Below are 15,000 nucleotides of genomic sequence, written 5' to 3'. Positions count from 1 at the left end.
GCTCTAACCTGTTAACATGGTCACTGTGTGGCTGCTCTAACCTGTTAACGTTAGGTTATGACTATAACCAAGTTCTGTTAGTTAGGGGCGATGCTTGGCATCGCTACTGCACTATCTCGCGTACGTGCACGCGTACTGAATAAACCACAAATGTACCTCTAATACCAGTATTAGTCTGACCACACCCCTCATCAGCTTACCTTCATAAGCAGGTGTGTGGTCACCTGCTCTCCTCCTTCCCAAGCTTTCACCACAAGGTGAGGACAAGGGCTGCAGCGGCGTCCGATGCCAAGCATCGCCCCTAACTAACAGAACTTGGTTATAGTCATAACCTAACGTTCTGTATCGTTAGTGGCTTAGCTTGGCATCGCTACTGCACAAGGGAGGCCAAGCGGAGCCACTTGGCTGACAAATACACCCCGCTGACAGCCCCCCAAAACCATCAGAACAGGGAGGGCCGAGCCCCCCCGACCCCCCCTAATGGAGGGTAGCCCCCCTATTAGGGACGTCACGGGAGGGCGACGGACCCGACCGTGCGAAGAGGCACTCAAGCAACTCAACGCACAGGGTGAGCAGACCGTGGCTTGACCCCACGACTACACACACGCACAACCCGCATGCCACCCGGGAACGAACGGAGGAACAACCTCGTTACTGCCCCCAGAATCACGGGGTCAAGGGCAAACCCAACCCCGTGGCAAGGCCGTAGCAGCGGAGCACGAAGGAAGACCCAGACCCACCAAAAGGACTGGACTCCCTGGAATGGGGGCCCGGAGAAGTCCATGATGCCAGCATCAAGACCCCACCAGGTGGGCACGTAGTGCCCCGCCCCCCACATCGCCAGCGTATTCGGACAAAGGCCCCTCAGTTACTGCACCTGGTATTCCCAGGCGGAACCAACCAGGCCAGAACCTGCCCAGCCTCCGAGATCGGACGAGACCGGGCGTGTTCAGGTCGGTATGGCCGTAAGCCGAGCGGGCCCCGTCCCCCCAATAGTACACCGCCTGGCACACTGACCCTGCAGAATAGGCAGTCAGCATGGCCGTAAGCACACAAAAAAGGTTAACCAACGGAAGCAGGCAGCGCACCGGGGAAAAACCAGGCAACAGGCTGTTAACCCTAGCCTGGAGACTGCGGACGAGACAGGCGCCAGAGGGGACAGCTGAACACAGCCGCCCCGGCGGAAGGAGCGTAAGCTGGCGGTGTTGCATGACCAAGCCTCCATTTAACAACCCCCACCCAGAGGGGTCGAGGCAGAGAAGGCTGACACGATTGGCAGACGTCATGAACGTGCAGGGGCACCCTCAAACGGTGAACCCGGGAGTTGACACTGCTCCAACACACCAGGGAATCAACCACCTCGGTGTTACCCAATGCGGTGGTTGTTCCTATAACCCCTCAAGAAAAAACTCCAAAACACACCTGCGGGTATACACCGGCTATACCGCAGTACAAGTGTTCCAGTTTCCAAAAAGGGTTAACCCAGGCCTACGGGTCGCAAACATCACTTCGGACCGGGCCTGGCGGTACGGGAAGCACAGGGTCACCAGAGGAGGTCAAAAAACCACCCCCACAGGCCCCTCTTCGCCATGCGTGAGAGAGGAGCGAAAAATAATGGAGAACCAGCCCCTAAGCACACCGTACCTGGTATTCCCCGGCGGTCTCCCAACCAAGTACTAACCAGGACCAACCTGTGTAGCGGCCGAGATCCGACGAGATCGAGCGCGTACAGAATGGCATGGCTGTAAGCCATGACGACAGTGCTGAGTAAAAACATACCCAACCAGGGTCTCCATAGCGCTTAACCCTGTGACACCCAGACCGACCTGGCATTTTTCCCCCTGAAAAAAGCCCAAGTCCCTCAGGGTACCAGAACAGCAGATCTGCATCCCCGGCGGACAACGGGTTCAACTGATCTGGACCAGCGTGACCAGAACCAGTCCCGTGCCCTAACCACGCCGACATGCCTACTCCAGGAGAAGGGCAGATATGCGTGTTGATCTTAACATGAAAAGAAGGCGCCACCCAGACGTCGGGACGAACCGCGCCTGGTGGCCCACCCCAAGGGCGTGAGACCCCACTACATATGTTCAGATCCATCCCGTCATCATCCCCCAGACATGAACGAGAATCCGTCGACAACCCACCCAGGTCATGGGATGTGGTCGCCGGAAGAGGAAAAACCCCCATCTCAGTTGCTTTATAAAAACGCTGTTTCAACCACAAGCAACTAAGGCGTGCCAGTCAATCGCCTGTTTACAGCGAGCTAGCACTATACGTGCGTCGGGACACACCCCCATCAATGAACAGGCTATTTAGACCTGTCATTGAATCCCCAAGGCGCCCAGGGGAACGACAAGAGGGGTGTGACACTCCCTAACTCCAACACTACTGGAATAGAAAGAAGGAAGCATCAACAGTATGTATCCCAGTCTACACAGCCGGGGTAAAAAATGTTCACATTTTTACATCCCACCACCCTCCCATAGGAAAGAGACGGGGATCCCCAGAGAGACTTCCCACGCGAGCTGTACAGATTGAAAAGAATATATTGCACCTTGAGCCATGTAAAAAACTGGTTTTAGGGCCTCCGGGGAAGAGGCACCGAACCCATACACACTCAATAAACGAATTGAATCGAATATACATACAATAGAAAAGGACCCTTCTAGAGGGTCCACTCACTTTGACAATCTGAGGAGGAAGGCTCTGTACTCTGATGGAGGCTTCCTCACATGGAAGAAGGAGTCCGAACTCACAGAAGGCCTGAGTAGGCGCTTGGTGAGGAGGAGCCCTGACCACCCCCCCTGAAAACAGATCCATCACATGGACCTGAACAGCACACGGAAGTCCTACCAACAGAGACGCGCACGGTGACGTACTCTATGGCGGGGGAATTCCTGCGGTGCACACGCCCAATATACCAGGCCGTGGGACCAGGAACTCCCTCCCCCCCCCCCCCCCCCCCCCCCCGTAACGTGCCGAACCGCCACGTGACGGGAACCTTGAAGGACAGGGGGTGTACCCCTGACCGACAGAACAATGGGGAGAGGAAAGGTTACCAGTTCACCCCTTTACGACCCCACACCCATGATACGACGTAACGACAAAAAGAGAATATGACACAGTCATAGTCAGCTCTATGAAGCGTTTCACAGCTCCACACAGCGCACGAGCTAACCTGCTATCTGATTTTTACTAAGGAAAAACACAGAATAGAGAGGGCTCTAAGAACCCCGGTCCAACATACACATGTGCTTCTGTGGCCAGTACAACCCAGTTGTAGGTCACATGACACACACAACCCATCATCACCTACAAAAAATGGCAAAAACACTCAACAGAGGAACGCCGTTTTTTTCACAATGAGAGAATACATCATTCTTGATTAGTATCGACCACAGGCCTTGCTAAGCACACATGACAGCAACCAAACCAATTTCCCTTTAGGAATAAGTTTCTCCAGCAGATTTAGCACAACCTCAGCAATCAAGCTGAGAGTTACATCGTATCCCTACCACACAAAAGACACAATTAATGCACAACATGTCTGATAGGAGGTGATAAAGTCCCCAGGGAACCGGGGGGGGAAACACAATCCTCCTATTTTACCCTCAATACGGCCAGTTAAAACAGGAAAACCTGTTAATGTGTGAACTCACTGTTCATTGTCATTACAGTCTGAGAAAGAACATTCTTTTACTCACTCGTCACCAAGCATAGCTTCATAGGTTAGTTGCCTTAGTAGTGAGTACACGGTACACATAAACACCATGATGTTTCTCACACAACAACCAGATCAATACATCACGACCTGCACGGAGAAGCTAACTGCCAGTGACAAAAACAGCTCACACACAACCCGCAACGTATCTCAAATGCATTGCAACAACACACGTTTTGGGAAAAAACACCGTTATTCACAATACATTTAGCAAGGTAAAACCAGAAGACGTGTTATGAGGTCTGGCCAACCCCGTACCTGCCCGGAACGCAGATCAGCGAAGTGCAGTCACAAGCCACCGTAGAACACAGCCGTCCCGTGTTGTTCGATCCGGGCAGCGTCGCCGCTCCACCAGTCGCTACAGTCCTCTTTGTTGACGCAATCCCCGTCTAGGCTCAGGCAGGGTCGACGAACATCCCCTGTCAAGGATGACGTCGTGGTCAAGAGTGTAAAACATGTTAAAAATCAAAGCACGTTCAAAAGAATAGCATCAAGCTAACGGCTGCTCCAACCGTTCGGGTGCTATTGCTTCCGCTCGCGGGACGCCGATCTACGACGCACGCGATCAGGAGCGAGCTCCCGGCGGCGCGCGAGAAGCCAAGCTACCCCGCGCCAGGCCACCGACCGGCTAACCGTAAGCTATGAACATGTAAACAATGACATAACACTCACCCAGACAGGCCGCCGTTCTGAACCCTCCTCACTTTTTAAGAGAAAAGAGAAAACAAGACGTCAACACCGCTTCACAACGGTGACATTAACACGTCCGGCGGAATCAGCACAGTACCAACTGGCCTGTATAGCTGACTTTGAACATGAATCTGCCGCTATCGCACATTACATGCACATATCCCCTCGTGAAGGAATACTCTCATTTGGATATGAAAGATGGGGTCTTAACACGGTGACAGAGAGAATCCACTCGTCCAGAACACACAGGGATCACCAGTGTCAATGGTCGCGGCCCACTAGTTAAAACTATAATGGTCGCCAGACCAAGGCCTTCTGTCGCCTAGACGGCTAAACAAAGGACCCTAGCCTGGGGCCGGTTTCCATAAACTTTGTCAAGTAGCCCCCATAGCACTAACAGACAAGTGGAGCCCGCCAGCAAACACTACTCACCCAACCTGGAACGCACCGCTCCTCACAACAGCGGCATGTCCGACAGTTCAGCTGTGGCCTGACAGGTTTCACCCCAACAAACACAGCAAGGAACTGCAGTTGAGAAGCATGCAGCGGCGTGCTCCCAATACGAAAACCGGCGGAGGGTTTGTAGAATGATCATCATCTTCTAGACACTCCAGTACGAAGACAATATCGCCGTATTTTCTCGAAAATAGTGAGAGAGAAAATAAAGATATGATGTCAACGTATCCTTGTTTCCCAAGCTGTTCCTAATCCAATTTCTTCCATCATGGTGTCAAGTGTGGGGATCTACCGAGGCACCTCTTCCTTGTGGTGAAAGCGAGAAGGAGGAGAGCAGGTGACCACACACCTGCTTATGAAGGTAAGCTGATGAGGGGTGTGGTCAGACTAATACTGGTATTAGAGGTACATTTGTGGTTTATTCAGTACGCGTGCACGTACGCGAGATAGTGCAGTAGCGATGCCAAGCTAAGCCACTAACGATACAGAACATGGTCACTGTGTGGCTGCTCTAACCTGTTAACATGGTCACTGTGTGGCTGCTCTAACCTGTTAACATGGTCACTGTGTGGCTGCTCTAACCTGTTAACATGGTCACTGTGTGGCTGCTCTAACCTGTTAACATGGTCACTGTGTAGCTGCTCTAACCTGTTAACATGGTCACTGTGTGGCTGCTCTAACCTGTTAACATGGTCACTGTGTAGCTGCTCTAACCTGTTAACATGGTCACTGTGTGGCTGCTCTAACCTGTTAACATGGTCACAGTCACTGTGTGGCTGCTCTAACCTGTTAACATGGTCACTGTGTGGCTGCTCTAACCTGTTAACATGGTCACTGTGTGGCTGCTCTAACCTGTTAACATGGTCACTGTGTGGCTGCTCTAACCTGTTAACATGGTCACTGTGTGGCTGCTCTAACCTGTTAACATGGTCACTGTGTGGCTGCTCTAACCTGTTAACATGGTCACTGTGTGGCTGCTCTAACCTGTTAACATGGTCACTGTGTGGCTGCTCTAACCTGTTAACATGGTCACTGTGTGGCTGCTCTAACCTGTTAACATAAATTAAGAAGCAAGACTGGGAGCACACTTGCTGCTCAGGTAATCGGTGAGGACTGGCCCTTAAAGTGACAATGTGTAATCCTGGCCGTGAAAAGCTGGCCGTAAACGATACTGTCTGTGTGTTTTCAATACATTTTCCATTAGTCTCTTTGCTCTGTCTTAACTGTGTGCTTTTTTTTTGTATGCAGACTTTCTGCAGAGTGAAGAGGTTATTGGTCATCTCGATGGCTGCATGTTTGTTTTCCATTGTTGCAAAAAAATACCCTGCTGCATTCTCTGTACGAGGAAACTACCACGTCTTGTTGGTTCCAGGCATACGTCTGGTATCACAATCACAATCAGATAATCAGAATCAGAATCTTTATTTCACATCCCCAATACCTTTTCAGTACAGATTGAAATATTTTTTTTATTTTTTTGCTCTCAACCTTGCAGTAGCAACAACAATAGGATAAGATAAAAATGAATGTGTAAAATAGAATAAAGTCAAATAAAAGTAGAATAGCGGCTGGGTGGCGCAGCAGAGATTGCGCTCGTCACCAATGCAAGAGACTCCGGTCTCGAATCCGGGTGTCAGCATTGCCTCCAGCTTGGGCCGGCCGTCATACTGGCTCAATTGGCAGAGTCAGCGGGTGGAAGTCGATGGGTGGTAATCTGGACGTTGTGGACAGCGACTCCTACAGGTCGGTTGGGGGACGCCTGCACAGCAGAGACAGGAAATAGCGGGGGTAGTGTGAGCCTCCCACACGTTACACCTCGCCAATGAGAGTCCGCGCTGGCAGGTGAAAAGATGTGACAGGCTGCCTCCTCGTGTACCGGAGGGGACACGTGATGCAAGGCTTCTATCCTCCCTACAACCGACCAGTGGGGGGCATATGCGAGCAACGTTCAAGACAGGGTAGGGGAGAATTGGAAACACGAAATTGGGATGGGGGAAAAATAGAAAAATAAGGAGAAAAAGTGGATAAAAAAAAGATAATAAAAGTAGAATAAAGATGAATGAGATATATATATTATAATAAAAATACAAATGCCATAGAATAGCAGCTGGGCACAACAATGAAGTAGCTCTAAAAGTATTCCACTGTGGTTAGACTACAATAGTATATCATTATAATACAATAATCGCAGTATCGTCTGTGCAGAAATAGTTCTAAATTGTAATACAGTGATGCCAGTGTCTGTGTGCAAAGTCTGCCTCCTGTGAGGCGGCTGACCGGGCTGCACCAGACCTCCAGCAGCGGACCTGAGTGGCTCCAGCGGCCTCAGCTTGTTCTGTAAGTGCTTAAATGAATAGATGATTATCATTATCAATTGTGTTAACGTTTTTTTTTATTTTATTTTTTTTTTTAATAGTTGGAAGAATAGTATTACCTGAGCGTGACTCAGGCGTGGAATGTCACCTCTGCAGTCAATGGGCAGGACAATCACTCTTGCTAGACCAATCAGAATGTCATTGTGTGCTTGCGTGTGTGAGTGCGTGCTCGTGAAGCGTCTCCATGCAACACCATTTCCATTTCTTTGTTTGCTCATGTGTGTGCACCATTTGAATTAGACCTAGCCTTTTCTGCTGTGTCCTTCTAGCAAGCTAGAATCCAGCTGTTATGAATGGAACTGGTGAGACACGTCATGTTGCTAAAGGCACTTAAAGCACCGCCAGCTCTCGTCAAGCAAAATGACTGGAGAGCCAGAGAGTCTCTACTGTGTGGTAAATGCCTGTTTAAGCATGTTGCAATTCCAGGGTCATTAAATGTAGATACACTAATGCAGTGTTTCTCAAAGTGGGGGGTGCGCCCCCCAGGGGGGGCGCAGAGGCATGACAGGGGGGGCCTTGAGATTTATTAAAAAAAAAAAAAAAAAAAAATTATTCCAGAAAATTATCACTAAAGTGCTATCTGTTGCAGCTGCACTGTTCTCCATGAAAATACCATTTCTCAAAATCTGAAAATCATTATTTAATAAAACACAGAAAAGGATCACCAAGTTACTCTGGATAAAAAAAAACTTTACAGACAACATTGAGACAAAGCTTCCTGACACATCTCCATCCAAACTCTTGGAAGAACTCTTTGAAATCTCATCTGATACCACCTGGAGAGCTAGTTTCAGAGTGTGGTGCTGAGTACCAAGTATCTCATCTCATGGCCCACCAAGAATCTCATGATGCAGCAGTTAAGGTGTTGATACCATTCAGCACCACATACAGTATCTGTGTGAAGCTGGCTTTTCATCCATGACAGCTCTGTGAAAACAAAATATAGGGCCAATTTGAAAGGTCACGATATTGGCGTTATTTCAATAAATTTAAACATGGCCCATTTCATGACTATTTTGTTGGGGCGGGGGGGGGGGGGGGGGCAAAATATTTTGGTCCGCCAAAGGGGAGCCTGACAGAAAAAGTTTGAGAAGCACTGCACTAATGGTAGTATCTGTCTCTTTCTCCCTCTCCCTCTCCCCCTCTCTCTCTCTTTCTCTCCATATCTCTCTTTCTCTCTCTCCCTCTCTCTCTCTATCTCTCTCTCCATATCTCTCTCTCGCTCTCTCTCTCTCTCTCAGGTGGCTCGATGGCCCGAAGAGGAAGAGGAAGAACAGCCAATGTTCGGTGAAGAGTATGACTGGTAAGTCGGCCACATCATCATCATCATCATCATGCCTTTTGTGTTGTTACTGAGGAAGACTCTGAAGGGGTATAGAGAGAGCACAAGAGAGAGAGAGGAAGGAAAGAGAGAGAGTGTGTGTGTGTGTGTGTGTGTGTGTGTGTGTGTGTGTGTGTGTGTGTGTGTGTGTGTGTGCGTGCGTGCGTGCGTGCGCGCGTGTGTGTGTGTGTGTGCGCGTGTGTGTGTGTGTATGGAGTGACTCGGTGAATCATTGAACAGATGTAACATCAAGCCTCTTCATCAGAAAATATATCTGCCCCAGGAGAAGCAATATCAATCGTTTTTTTTTTCGTTTTTCTTTCCTTCGTTTTTTTGTTTTGTTTTACCATGGCCCCCAAAATACGCCCCCCCCGCCCCAAAAGAAAGAACAGCTCTTTCTTAGCTGTGTCAGTGTGGAGACACAGTGTGGAGACAGGAGAACGCCGCTGACATGAGCGGGACATGACTCACCACCACCACCTTGTTTGCATCTTACCTTCCATTTGTCACCTGAGAGCGGAAGATAAACAACCTGAGCAGCATGTCTTTCGTCGATAAGCGACAAGCCGTCTGCTCCTCTCGCCGTCTGCTTCCAGGGCAGCACTCTATCCTTGACTGACAGCACCAAGTCTCTTGAGCTGAAATACTGTAAGGGAACGGAGAGAGAGAGAGAGAGAGAGAGAGAGAGAGAGAGAGAGAGAGAGAGAGAGAGAGAGAGAGAGAGAGAGAGAGAGAGAGAGAGAGAGAGAGAGAGAGAGAGAGAGAGAGAGAGAGAGAGAGAGAGAGAGAGGGGGAGTATTAGAAAAATGTGTCAGGGTGTTGGGTGTATATAGTGCGGTGGCTTAGCACCAGATTTGAGAAGGATGTGGACGCGCCGGACAAAAGCACCAAATTTTTCCCACGTGTTCCTCATCATCATAGCTTTCATTTTGGGGTAGGGACCACGTCATCATGATGGATTTCAAGATGGCCGCCATGTAAAATCAAGGTTCTGCCCATTAATAAATATCTTGGTCCATAGCGCTCTCAATATTTTAGCGACCACAAAGGTATTGGTATCCCTGTAAACTAGAGAAGCTAAGCTTTCCATTGGCATCATTTTCATTAAGCCCAACTGTTGGGAAGGGGGTTTTAATAGGCAATGATTCAAAATTATGTAAAATTTTCGTCTAGAAACTGCCATGCTCATCTTCCAAAAGGTCCCTTGGCTGTTCACATGAATATATCAGAGTGAACATTGGTTTTATAGGTACCCACAAGCCTCTTCTTTCCAGACATACCCACTTTGTCCAACTTGCATGCTATTTGGAGCAATAATCAAGCAGGTTTGTGCATGTGCATGTGCATGCTTCACCTGCCAATGGAAAGACACAAAGTACATAATTGATTCACATATTGATACAACAGCCCTTCATGACCAAAGGTGAGGTTAGAAAAATATCTGTTGATATTTTCTTTTGCTATTCTGGCCATTCAGAAAGTCATACAATTAGGTTAATCGAAAAATAAATGTTTACATCATTGTGTATCCTCCTGTAGTGTGAAAAAACATGCATTCTCATAAATATTACGATCAAATCTATTTTGTACTTCACAATATAGACCTTGATGATACATTTGAAATTGGTTTGGTTATGATCATGTTATTTAAATTTTTTCATGGTGAGATTGACATTTGCATGGAATTGCCCTCAAGACAAATGGTTTTGTTCGAGAAGGGACAGAAAGAAGCAAAGCTTATCTGGTCCTGCCCCTTACAATATCATATTAATATGTAATACGTTATCTATCAATACATAGTTAACTAACGGAATAGATAGTTAACTAATCAAAGTATCAGAATGTTTATAGAAATTCCTGCGGCCTGCGGGCCATCCTCTCCTCAGTCATGACCCACGAGAGCACTCGCAAATTATGCTGCATGCATGCATATCATTGTCAAACGGTGCACGTCTCGAGTCGTGCCACTGTCGGTCGCTTGGTTGACAGTGGCACGCACGAGACCACTGCACAAGACCTGCGAAAATATCAGAATGTTTCATAAAAATTCCCGCGGTGGCCATACTCTCAGTGCACGTCTCATGACAGCTGTCGGTGGCTATACCGGTCATCAACACCGTAATGACCAAACGACCAGGATATTCTTCATAGCATTAACACATTTATTGACCCAAAAAATTTGTAGTTTGACTTTGACACCAAAATGTATCTTCTATGTTCAACATTCTAACAACAAACCCTAACCCAATGTTCGACCACATGCACAAACCTGCTTGATTATTGCCCCAAATAGCATGCAAGTTGGACGAAGTGGGTATGTCTGGAAAGAAGAGGCTTGTGGGTACCTATAAAACCAATGTTCACTCTTGATATATTCATGTGAACAGCCAAGGGACCTTTTGAAAGATGAGCATGGCAGTTTTTTCTAGGTCGAAAATGTAATTTACTGCCTATTAAAACCCCCTTCCCAACAGTTGGGCTTAATGAAAATGGTACCAATGGAAAGCTTAGCTTCTCTAGTTTACAGGGATACCAATACCTTTGTGTTCGCTCAAATATTGAGCGCGCTATGGACCAAGATATTTATTAATGGGCAGAACCTTGATTTTACATGGCGGCCATCTTGAAATCCATCATGATGACGTGGCCCCTACCCCAAAATGAAAGCTATGGTGATGGGGAACACGTGGAAAAAATTTGGTGCTTTTGTCCGGCGCGTCCACATTTTTTGCTAAGCCACCGCACTAATAGCAGCTGCTCAGTGGTCATAAAAACACATGCGTTTTGTCATCGCGCCAGCGCCCAGGGTTGACCAATAGGGAAGCCCTGAATGTTCCCGCTTCCCAGCGTGCACGCCACCTCGCTTGCCAACCCTTAAGCCGTGTGCTTCCAGAGTCCCTCCGCCACGGCCCAGTTAAACGGGGGAAAGTATGACAATATGTCTGCCTGAAGAGCTTTCGGTGGGACCAGGGTTTGTCTGAGGTGAGATTACCTCAGCGCTGAAGCCATGTAATTGGATCCCCGGCGGCGGAGTAGGCCCTCGACGGCAAACAAACTGATACGGCTTTGCTTCCGCCGATCTGAATGCTAAGCTGTAAGTGTCGTCCCGTGCCAAGTACAGATCTGATCCACTGAACAGAGCGGATGTATTAGAACCTCAACCTCAACATGCATCCATACCACTTGTTTGCCGCCGACATCGATTCTGAGCGCTAAAACATCCAGTGTTGTCCAATTTACTGGTCCCATCCGTTAGTTTTGTTGAACCGTACAGACGTAGACTCCAAAAATTATTGAGATGTAGTGCGTTTTCTCCTGTGGATACGTCTAACATCTTTCTATTAAAGGTGCACTGTGTCGTTTTGAGAGGTAGATGTGAGGTGAAAGTAAAGGATTGGTTCCCAATGTATTTATGTCAAGGCATAACGATACCTCCAGTTAGAATAAATGGTAAATGATGCATTTATATAGTGCTTTTATCCATTTGACCCATTCACTCACACATTCACACACCGATGGTGGAGGCAACCATGCAACATGCCAACCTGCTCATCAGGAGCAATTAGGGGTTAAGTGTCTTCCTCAAGGACACTTTGACACGCTGCCCGGGAGGAGCGAGAATCGAACCGGGAACCTCCGGATTACCAGACGACTGCTCTACCTCCCGAGAATAGGATAGGACCTTTATTGATAGAAATGAAGTCTGCTGCAGTTCATTTAGCAGTCATTTGGTATAGAGGCCTCCAATAATAGGTTTAAAATTGACTAGAAAAGCAATGAGGATCTCTAGACACTGATGTTCCTCAGTGCAAATTTGAACATTTGAAATGAAGTCTCTTATGTACAGTGCATACTGTCCATACTATCCATATAGGTTAGGGCTGCAAAAAGGAATCGACTAATCGACAACTAATCAATTATAAAAAAGGGTGGCAACTATTGTTATAATGGATTAGTTGGCTCTATGTTATGCTGCACCGCCATGGCCTGTTGTTGACGTAATTTGATGTAAAGCCTGTTAACACTTTTATGTTTTTCTTTATTCTTATTTAAACTGTTCAGCTCCTTTCAAACTTTTTTTCTTTCTATCCGATTAATCGATCAATCGTTTCAATAATCGCCCAGTGACATCGGACATGTTTTGGCAGCTTGGCAGAGATTGTAATATAGTAGTACTGGTACTATGTTAAGACAGTGCATCTGTAGACACTAGATCACTTTCACAGTTGCTCAAATGCACACACACACACACTTGCACACACACACACACACCTGCACACACACACCTGCACACACACACACACACACACACACACACACACACACACACACACACACACCACACACACACACACACACACACACACACACACGCACACACACAGCCTGACATGGTCTGGTTGTGCAGCTTGGCAGTGCTGCAGCTTTGCCGGTCATGGACGGGGCAGTAAACACAGCAGTAGTGGGCATAGCCACAGCTTGTGTCTGGCAGGCAGTGTATGTTTAAAGGCTTGTCTCTGAGTATAGCTTCATGTCAGTCCCCTGTTTAGAGGAGATGATGGATGGATTTTGCCTAGTCTTCGTATGGATTTGACAGGCTGAAATGTTATTTGGCTGGGGGGGGGGTTACATATCTACTGTTTAACCTGTTTTACCAGGCTTTGAAGATTGAAAAGCCTAAACAAGCTGTTCACTCCTAGCCAGGACATATCTGGACATATAAGATACGACGGTGGTAGTACAGGCGCAGTACATTTAGCTGTAAAAGCCCGATCAAGCTCAATAGCTTCTGTAACACGAACGCAACTACTCTGTACGATGCCATTGTTGTTGTGATGTGGGAGTTTGCACATGCGGGTTAAGGGAGAGGTGGGCTACCGCATCATCGGTTCAGGAAAAGACTCATATCGCTTGTAAAGACGGTGACGCAAGGGGGGCGTCTTCAGAATTGCGCACTCTGAAAGCCGGTTTCAGAACATAGCGTCTTCAGGCTGCCAGAACGCAGTGAAAGGTGCATACGATCAAATACTTTGACTGATACGACCGGTTTCGTCTGGACATGGCCTTAGTTCCTTTGCAAAAAGAAAACCTACAAAAAAAAACACACAACAAGCATGTTCCACAGATTCAAGGAAGTCGTATAAAATAGTTGAAAAGATACATAAATTATGTCCTTGTCCTCGTAAAGCCAAGTTGCTTGAGTGCTTTATGGCTGTCCCTTGGTCCCCTACTCCTCAACTCTCTCCAGCCCAGCATGTAAAACAGATTAGAGAAACACACCGGTACTGTTGACGCACCACATTGTAAAACATACCAGTACTGTTGACACATCACACTGTAAAACATACCGGTACTGTTGACATGTCACACTGTAAAACATACCGGTACTGTTGACATGTCACACTGTAAAACATACCGGTACTGTTGACATGTCACACTGTAAAACATACCGGTACTGTTGACACATCACACTGTAAAACATACCGGTACTGTTGACACACCACACTGTAGAACATACCGGTACTGTTGACACGTCACACTGTAAAACATACCAGTACTGTTGACACGTCACACTGTAAAACATACCGGTACTGTTGACACATCACACTGTAAAACATACCAGTACTGTTGACATGTCACACTGTAAAACATACCAGTACTGTTGACACATCACACTGTAAAACATACCGGTACTGTTGACATGTCACACTGTAAAACATACCAGTACTGTTGACATGTCACACTGTAAAACATACCAGTACTGTTGACACACCACACTGTAAAATATACCGGTACTGTTGACACATCACACTGTAAAACATACCAGTACTGTTGACATGTCACACTGTAAAACATACCGGTACTGTTGACATGTCACACTGTAAAACATACCAGTACTGTTGACACACCACACTGTAAAACATACCGGTACTGTTGACACGTCACACTGTAAAACATACCAGTACTGTTGACACGCCATGTCAAAATAAATATGTATACTGTATATTTCACAATCTGTTTCAACTTATATATATAATGTATATATATTTATTTATTATTATTCTTTAGAAAGTAATTTACTCTGCACAATCTGCACTTTATCTTTAAAAAAAATATGTATTAAGGACTTTCAAGGTAAATCATGTTTTTATCATTTTTGTCCACACACACACACTCTATATACCCCCCCTCTATCCCTCTCTCTCTCCTTCCTATCGCTCTTCCATCTCTCTCCTCTCTATTTATCTTGCTCTCACTTTCCTTCTCTCTTTCTCTCTCTCTCTCTCTATCTCTCTCTATCTAGCTCTCTGTTTAAAGGCTTGTCTCTGAGTATAGCTTCATGTCAGTCCCCTGTTTAGAGGAGATGATGGATGGATTTTGCCTAGTCTTCGTATGGATTTGACAGGCTGAAATGTTATTTGGCTGGGGGGGGG

At 47.1% G+C, this 15,000-nt stretch overlaps 1 protein-coding gene across 1 annotated transcript in view; it reads left to right on the top strand.

The window, feature by feature from the left end:
• Nucleotides 1-15,000, top strand: part of LOC311235372 (thyroid hormone receptor alpha-B) — a 73,555-nt gene that overhangs the window by 11,611 nt on the left and 46,944 nt on the right. The window contains exon 2 of the mRNA XM_084322817.1: nt 8,487-8,588. Coding sequence (XP_084178943.1) covers nt 8,487-8,588 — 102 coding nt within the window. The remainder of the gene's footprint in view (nt 1-8,486; nt 8,589-15,000) is intronic.

Source organism: Notolepis coatsorum, assembly GCF_963971535.1.
Source record: "Notolepis coatsorum genome assembly, chromosome: 10".
Taxonomy (NCBI): domain Eukaryota; kingdom Metazoa; phylum Chordata; class Actinopteri; order Aulopiformes; family Paralepididae; genus Notolepis; species Notolepis coatsorum.
The sequence above is the reverse complement of the archived record's forward strand: the minus strand, read 5'-3'. Positions and strand labels throughout refer to the sequence as shown.